Genomic DNA, 9,603 nt, shown 5'->3' on the forward strand with positions numbered 1-9,603 from the left:
CACAAACTAGACATGAATAGAATTTAAAATGTAAAGCGAAAATTAAGCAGCAAACTGACGTAGCGCTTTATTCGTTCTTGCACATTTTTTGCTTCGATTTATTATATTTATTTACAAAGAGGGAGAGGGTGTGAAAAAAAAAGAAGAAAAAGAGGAGAAAAAAAAAGGGAAAGTAAAACAATATGTATAATAAGTGTAACACGTGTAATAAGTCTAATAAGTGTAATAAGTCTAATAAGTGTAATAAGTCTAATAAGTGTAATAAGTCTAATAAGTGTAATAAATATAACGTACAGTTTTGACAGGGGTGGGAATACTCTGACTCAACGTTTCTTAACTTTTTTTGAAATTCTAATTAATCCTATATACACATGTATGATGACTCATTGTTTAATTACGCACACTACTGGAGAGAAAGGAAGTGGTATCAAAAACAATAATATTTTTTCAATATTCATTTTAAATATACTTTTTCCGAAGATTTCTTGGTTTACCTATTTTATCGATTTTTTTCTTTTTTTCACATTAATGGTTTGTATTTTATTTGTTTTTCCTCTAATGTATTTTTTTTTTCTTTTTTTTTTCTTCATTTTTCAGGTGTTCCGTCTACATTAACTGGCTGCCAGCAAGAACCCAACAGTTCAACCTCTTCATGTGCCTCTTTAGATTTATGTTCACCATTTAAGCTATTAAATATTTTAATTCTTGAAGATCTTCTTCTTACTACTTTTGATAATATGGTAAGAACCCTGTTAGTAATTGTTTCCGTCATTTTAATAGGTTTTTTGTTCATATAAAAAGATGCTGTTACATTACTGATTATTACATTATCTAATTTCAACGAATTAATTATGAATTTTAGATTCTGGTTTATCATATTTCCTTTTAGAAAATGAAATGTAACTAAAACCCATTCTTCAATGGGGTTCTCTCTAAGGACAGTTAGGTTAATTGTTTCAAGAATTAGAAAAGCTTCTATGAAATCTATTGTTTTAATTTTATAGATGCTTATTAATTTTAATACAAATTTCAATAAATCGTCAAAATTTTCTTTTTCTTCCTTTTTTGTTTTTTCTTGAATGTGTTCTATTAAAAAATTCACAAATCCTGAAGCACATCTGTATTCATCAAAATTTTGCTTTTTTTGTACCAATACATTTAATTTGTATTTTTCACTTAAAACGTCTTTATCCTTAAGTATTTTTAGCTCCATCGGTAGTGTCTTGGACATAATTTGTTTTTCCATTTTTTGCACCTTTTGTAAGTTTGGAATTTTTTGGTTTTTATCTATCATTCCTTCTTTTTTAATATTTATCTTGTTATTCACCTTTTCTTCCGCATTTTTTAATTTTTTATTTTTTCTTTCCGCACTTGAATATTTACTGTATGTGTCAATATCAAAATTTTTTTTTTTTTTTTTATATGTTTTACTTTTCATCCTAGCGCTTCTTCTAACAGTTTGGTTCATCATATCGATATTGTTTTGATGTTCTTTTTTCACAATACAAAGTTTACTTTCTTCTTTTTCATTTTTCAAGTATATACTGTTATTTTTATTTTCATTTTCAGATGAAGAACTCATGTTTTTATTAGATTTCCTACTTCCTGATTCTTGCATATGTTGAATAAAATTTTGTTCACAATTATTCTCCATTTTTTTTATTGGAACAGATCTATTTTTTTTTTTTTTCATTTTTTCTATTTCTGTAAACGCTTCATCATTATCTACTTTTTCCTTTGTTGTTCTAATGTTCTCTAAATTTTCCTTAAAACAGTTATGAGGTGTACTTTTACTTGATGCCTTTTTGCTTTCTTTGTTTTCTTTTGTATATGTATCTTTATGTAAATTCACTTGACTGCCGTATTTATTTACCATTTTTTCTATTAACATTTCGGAGTTATTCATATTTGTCATATTATATTCATTTTTTGAATTTTGTAGATATGCATATATAATGTCTTTAATTTCTTTATTATTTTTGTACCCATTCAATTTATCTTTTTTTTTTTTTTTTTTTTTTTTAAATTCTTCTTCGGTCTCTTTTTTGTGTACGAATGCACTAGATTCTTCTTCGCCTCCAGACATGTATGTAGCAGTAATAGCAGAAGTAGTAGTACCATTGGCAGCAGTAGTAGTAGTACCATTGGCAGCAGCAGTAGTAGTACCATTGGCAGCAGTAGTAGTAGTACCATTGGCAGCAGTAGTAGTAGTACCATTGGCAGCAGCAGTAGTAGTACCATTGGCAGCAGCAGTAGTAGTAGTAGTTCTTTTCATTTTATTGCGTTCTTTTTCCCCCTCTCTAACTTCTGCCCATGCATTGTAAGTAACTGAAGGTGCATGCGTGTATTCGTTATATTTGTTGAACTGTAATTTTTGTTCACCCCTATTCGTAATACTGTTAAATGATTCTAACATTGTTTGTTTGTTACTTTTATAATTCGTTTTATTGATATTATTTTTTTGTATTTTTTCTCTCCATATGTTGTAATAATCAAGGTTATCATCCGTTAATAAAAACATGTCATCACAATATTCACTTTTTGTTTTCATTGTTTTATTTTCCTTTCGCTTACATTTATTTATTGATATATCTTCGAATGTTCTATAAGAGTTGCGTAATGGGATGATATTATTAACAGGAGGACATATTCCACAATATTCATATTTATTTGAATTCGTGTAATTTTCATTACTACAGTTTATTTTTTCTAAAGGATGAAAAGAATAATTTTCGTACGTATACTCTGATAAGCATGTACAATCATCTAACTGTTGTTTCTGCATTAATGGTTTTCCATTATCACAATTTTTTAAGAGGCTTGAGCACGATGAGTAATTATCTGCATTTCTATTTTTTTCTCTACCTCCTTCTTCTTGTTGTTGTTCTTCTTCTTCTTCATATATTTCGTTTCTTCCGATTCTCGACGGTCGCTCAAGTGAATGTTCTAATGACCTTTTGAATGACGGTCCAAGTTGTCGCTCTAGTGGCCGTTCTAGTAAATGCTCAAAAGAATGGTTATAAAATTTTTTTTTTTTTTTTTTCGAATTTCCCTCCTTGCACCATTTCTAAAGAGGAGTAATTTATACGGTCACTTCCACCGTTCAAGTGATTAGTATCAATCTTATTAAATCTATTATTATTCACACAGATATTCATATTACCATTAATTATATCACAAGCAGTGTTAGTAGTGATACTATTACTATTGTAACTGCTAAAATGTTTTTGCTCCGGTACACTATAAAACATCATACTGTTTTTATTACTTTGTCTTTCCCTTTTATTATCTTTTTTGGATATTTTTTCTCTTGATAAACAAAAATTTTTTTCATTTTTCAAATGTCCTAAAGATAAGGAAGTTTCTCTTTTTGCTTTTAACAAACTTTCCATATTAGAATTATAAAATAATTTATTTTTTGGAATCTTTTTAGATTTATCAAAATTTACAAAATTGCTGTGTATTTGATCACTTGCCATTATGTCCTTAATTTGAAATGTGTCATTAGAGTTGTTGTTTTTGCTTTCGTAATAACTACCAGTGCTTGGAACCCTACAAATGTTGCCATCGCCGTTGTTACTGCTATGACTGCTGCTATGACTGCTACTATGATTGCTGTTATGATTGCTGTTATGATTGCTGCTATGATTGCTGCTATAATTGCTGTTATGATTGCTGTTATGATTGCTGCTATGATTGCTGCTATGATTAGTTCTATTGTTGCTACTATCGATGCACATGCCAAGATTATGCATGTGCCTTTCGCATGGGTATAGAGGCATATTTATTGCTCCATATGCTGGTACTACTGCCGTTTCTTCTATGAGAACATTTTGGTTACTTCCGTTTCTGTTTCGGCTGAAGGAGGTGCTACTATCTAGCGTATGACTAGAACTGGAATAGGTGTCATATATGGGAAGCTTCCTCGACCTTTCAATTTCGCGTTTTGATAAATTTCGACTATTTATGTTGGTACATGTTGTAGCTATGTTCGCGCTATTTTCTAAATTGTTAACTTCCCTATTGATAGACATATTTCTGTCAAGCGAATCAAATATATTTTCATAATTTTTCAAAAGAGTGTTTTCATCATATTTTGTTAATATTAAATTAGAAGACTGAGCATATGCGTAATTTAGTTTATTTGGGGAGATGAAATTATTCATTTGTTTTCTTTGCATAGAATTTATTTCCTTTTCTTTATCTTCATAATTCTCACAATCATTTACATAATATTTATATTCCTTTCGTGAATTATAAAAATTATTTCTATGTCCGCTTTTTTTTTTATTTGGTTTTGTTATAATATCATTGTAATGATCAGCCATTAATTCATTTGTCATATTTGTAGTATTTTCCTCCTCCTTTTTAATATATAACTTTTCCTCTTTAAAAATTGCCTTATTATAGTTTGTTTTTTCCATATTTTGATTGATAGCTCTTTCTTCATCACTTTGAAGACTGTTCCATTTTGATTTATAATCGCCTGCAGTGGTATTATTAACAGTAATGTTGTTACTTTTTTCTCCTTTAGTTCTTGTACAAACATTGCTAAAAACAATATTTGTAGAATTATTTTTATTCCCCTTTTTATAATCTCTATTTGTAATGTAACTATCCTTCTTATGTTTATTAAAGGTATTTCTATTCTCATCAAATGGTATAGTATTTTTGTTTATGTTATTACCACGAGTGAATAATGCTCTTTCGTGTGAGCAGATATTATGGGTGGTATTGTTATTATTGCTTAAATATTTTTGTCTGTCTTCATTGTAAATTATTGGAGCTATATTATTACTGTTACTGCCTTCCATGTATGCACTACTCTTATTTTCGTATTTGTTCATTAATTCATTTAGGTCATAATATTCTTCAAGATCGTTTTTCCTTCTCCTTGAAAAAAACTCCTTATTACTACTACTACTGTTACTACTACTTCTACCTATACTTCCACTATTACCATTATTATTACTATTACTACTATTACTATTACTACTATTACTATTACTACTATTAATATTACTACTATTAATATTACTACTATTAATACTACTACTATTAATATTACTACTATTAATATTACTACTATTACTTCTGTTACTACTATCATTCCTGTTGCTTGCATTTAATACAGTTTTGTTATATATCCCTTTGTTACTATTTATCATCTGTGCACAATGAGTCATCATTTTGCTAGCTCCTTTGTTGTAACGGTTTTCTTGGTGTACTTCTTGATCAGCTTTAATACAATGACTGTTTTCGCTGCTACCATTTGCGCTACATTCATCAGTAGTACCCTTTTTTAATAATTTTGCATTTGATATACCATCCTCCATACAATTTAACTTTTTTTCTAATGAAATAGCATTATATTCATTTGCCTTGTTATTTATTAATTCGCTTAACTTCTCCTTTTCAGTTTTCTTTTTCGTTTGCACTTTACTCTTTTTAAAGGTAGAACAATCATAACTGTCTGAACTTAACTTAGAAATACTTCTTTTATTGCCCCTTTCCTCTTTATTATTAGTATCACTTTTAAGGTGTTTACTATTACAACAATAGGCATATATAAAACAGCATAGCCCACATGTCAGCGACGCCAATATGCCTTGCACAGTAAACAAAAATACCGAGGTGTTACTATGAGTCATTTATTTAAAAAATAAAATAAAAAAGATAAAATAAAATATAATAAAATTTCACGTTTGAAAAATTAAAAAAAGAATTACAAGACAATTATGCTTTAACTACAGCATAATTACAAAAGTGTAATGAGAAACAATTTTTTACAAATACCCTAGACAAAAAATTTACTAATTATAAAAATACTCTGTGTTCATGTAACAAAAACACAGATTACAGTAATAACATGCCAAAATAAAAAAAATAAAAAAAATACAAACATACATGCATACGTACATACATATATACATACATATATACATATATATATCATTAATTGTTTACGCATTACTCATTATACATAAAATTTCTTAAGATAAAAATAAATGAATGTTAAAAAGTTTTTCTTGACTACAAAAAGAAAGCAAGCAAACAAACATGTGCCTACAACATATCATAAAATTGAATATACAAAGGAAAAAAAAAAAAAAAAAAAAAGTATTTTTAAATAATACGTTAAAACAATAAAAAAATGAGGTTAATTTAAAAATATTTATGAGTATATACATATAAGTACGTAAATGTATACATATATGTACATTTGTTTACCTGATTTTCCGTGTTTTATAACCTTTTACATTTTTATGTGCTGGTGCAATAAATTTTATGACAAAACATTTTTTTGGACCTCATCCCCCTTATTATAGAGAATTTTGAGATATTTTCACTTATGAGTAATTTCATTTAATTGTCTTAGAGTCCTTGATAGACATACCAAAAAAAAATTTTTTTAATTTTTTCTTACGCAAATATTTCCAAGTAGAAGAAGAGCATTTAATGTATAATAGATATATAAAAAATATGTACATGCATATATATTCAGTATAACCATGTACATACATTATGACGTCACCTGCTAAATTTCTCCATTATTTATTTTATACAACAAATATTTGGAAAAAATAAAAAAAAATAACAATTTTTATAGGGAATAAGATACAAATATAATAGTACTAGAAATAAGATTTAATGTGTTAAAGCCAATTATGCCAAAAGTTGTGAAAAAAAATTTTAAATGCATTTCTTTCTTCTCATTTTATGAAATAATAAACATGTAAATGTTTTTCTAATAATACCGAAAATTTACATTAAACAAATGATAAGTTGTTAATTTAAAAGTATGATAAAAAATATGAGGACATAAGAAAAGATAAGAAAAAAATGGGAAAAAGTAAAAAAAAAAAGGAAAAACTGCTAAAAAATAACAAAAGTGGAAAAGATGAAAAAATGGAAAAAGGAGAAATCTCTTGAACTGTTCACAAGTTTGCTTGATCATTCTATCATACCTTGATATTTACCTTTATTGCAACCTTTTATTTTATTATTTTTTTTTTTATTTTCTTTTTTTTATTTATTTTTTTTATTTTATTTTTTTTTTTTTTGTGGACGTAATAAAACGTTAGCCTCTCTCTGGTTTGGAGCATAAAATAATAGAATATTACTTTATGGAGTAGTTTGTTATAAGTTTATTTCTTGTTCTATATTTGCTCCTACGTGCTGATAAAATAATTCTTTATCCTATAGAATTAACGTATATACACATAAATATGTATATGAATATATGAACATACATATATATATTATATTATTATATATATATATATATATATATATATATATATATATTTACATAAATATGTATAAATGAACATATGTGTTTGTCTGGGCATTGTTACCATGGGTGGTCTATAGCTTCAATCACATTCAGCCTTTTCGATGGGTTAATTTGTAATAGTGACTGAATAAAATTCTTAGCTTCTGGCGATATGTTAAACCAATATCTTTCGTGGAATGTCACTTTTTCCTTTAAAAAAAAAATACATTGATGCGAATATGTATACATGATCACCCCCCACACACACACACACACGCATATACATACCTAATACACATAGATATACAAACATGTATTATACACACGCATGTAACATTCTGAACGTTCGCTATTATTGCGTACTGGCAGATATTACATTTCGATAAAAAATATATATAATAACTTCTAACAACTTAGCGCAAATACTTTAGTAATAAAATAAAAAAAAATAAAAATAATTTCGTAAATCCGATTTTATTTTCCTTCTTCACCTCAAATTTAGAACAAGGATAAAAGGGTTTGTATCCTCCTAGGAGGACGTAGATAATTATTCCTAATGCCCACATATCTATTTTGTTATTGAAATTGCATTCCTTCACAAATTAAAAAAAAAAAAAGAGAGAAAAAGAAAAAATGTGGATCCATTTTCAAATGATATAAATGAATACAATTTCGTTATTTGCAAAAAAGGCTAATGAGCATTATTTTCAATATTGCAATTTTTTTATTTTATGTAAAATTTTAAAACAAACTTGAAACAACTCAGGAGCAATAAAACCATAACTTCCTTTAATTCCTCTGTAAGGATAAAATTGATCAAATGCACACTTTACTGATAATCCGAAGTCTCCTATTTTTATGATACTTTTAAAAGTATTACTGTTTGGACTATTTGCTGTATTTTCATTTATCGAACTAACCAATTTCTTAAAGTTTAGTTTTTTACACATAGTACTATGATGTGGCATTTCTAGATCCGATAAAACATCAGAATCATGTAAGATTGATTCTTCTATCTGAAAGAGCAATATGTTCTGTGGTTTAATATCACAGTGTATTATTCCTTTAATATGAAGATAGTATAAAGCAAATAAAATTTGGCTTACAATTATTTTAACTTCTTTTTCTTGTAATATATTGAAACCTACATATGAATATAAATCCCCAATGGAAGAATATTCTAAAAACACCCAAATATCATTCTCATCTTCTGCACTTAATATCATTTGTAAAATATTACTATGTTTTAATTTTTTATGTATTTCTATTTCTTCTCTTAGTTCATCAATATCCCTTTTTTTATAGTATAATCTTTTATGTTTTATTTTAAGAACCAAATGAAATATTTTGTATTCATCACTGCTATTGCTTCTATCAAGGTAGAGGCTATCGCTATACCCATCATCAATGCGATAATCATTCATATTACCATTTCCACCGACTTGACTATTTGCATCTACATGGCTACTTGCACCGACATAGTTGCTTGTATCAGCATTGTTGCTTCCATTTGAATTGTTATTACTTGAATGATTATCTTTACCACCATGCCAACTATAGTCATCCTTGTAGTCTCCCTTGTCGTCTTCATTTGTTCTTTCATTATCATTTGTAAAAAAATTAGCCATTCCTATATACTCATAATTACAAATTTCTGCTTCACTCGCACGGTTGTCGCTTTGCTTCCTACCATTTCTGTAACAACCTAACATTCTTTCTGTGTATGATATTTCTTTAGTTGAAGAAATATTTATACTGTTCTCTGTTTTTATGCTGCAGCTATCTAAGTCTGTTTTGTTTGCTTCATCTATTTTTATATTCCAACTTACTATATCATTATTTATATACTTTACATAATTACAAAGAACCAAAGTTTTTCTACAGTCAATATTCCACTGACATAAACATAATGTACTTGATAACCCTTTTAACAAAACCCGGACTATTTTAAAATTACCTAATTCGGGTACTTTTAATTCTTTAATATGCTCATACGAATTTATTCTCTTTAATGAATCCGTTTCGCATTTCCTCTTTTCATTTTTTATATTCGAAATTGTGTCAGAAATAAATGAAAAAGGCGTTTTTTTCAAAGGCATGCTCTGTACTTGTAATGCGTTACATATACATATATACACACGAGAAAAAAAAAAAAAAAAAATATATATATATATATATATATATACATAAATAGGAAAAAAGAAGTAAAATAAATAGGAGCAAAATAAATGGAAATAAAAGAAAAGAAAGCAAAATATAACAAAATGAAGTAAAAAAATAACAAAATATAACAAAGTTAAAAATAAAGATCGAAATATAACAAAAAT

At 27.2% G+C, this 9,603-nt stretch overlaps 2 protein-coding genes across 2 annotated transcripts; both read right to left on the reverse strand.

The window, feature by feature from the left end:
* Positions 1–586: 586 nt before the first annotated feature.
* Positions 587–5,651, reverse strand: MKS88_005466 (uncharacterized protein; the record flags this gene model as incomplete). Its single annotated transcript, XM_067218729.1, has 2 exons — positions 587–2,994; positions 3,089–5,651. 2 exons carry the CDS (start codon positions 5,649–5,651, stop codon positions 587–589), a joined length of 4,971 nt encoding a protein of 1,656 aa, XP_067070676.1.
* A 1,703-nt stretch (positions 5,652–7,354) lies between these two features.
* On the reverse strand, positions 7,355–9,375 carry MKS88_005467 (calcium-dependent protein kinase 3; the record flags this gene model as incomplete). Its single annotated transcript, XM_067218731.1, has 3 exons — positions 7,355–7,486; positions 7,768–7,869; positions 8,029–9,375. The coding sequence occupies 3 exons, from the start codon at positions 9,373–9,375 to the stop codon at positions 7,355–7,357; spliced, it is 1,581 nt and encodes a 526-aa protein (XP_067070677.1).
* Positions 9,376–9,603: the final 228 nt, after the last annotated feature.

This window comes from Plasmodium brasilianum, chromosome 14 (genome assembly GCF_023973825.1).
Source record: "Plasmodium brasilianum strain Bolivian I chromosome 14, whole genome shotgun sequence".
Lineage (NCBI taxonomy): Eukaryota > Apicomplexa > Aconoidasida > Haemosporida > Plasmodiidae > Plasmodium > Plasmodium brasilianum.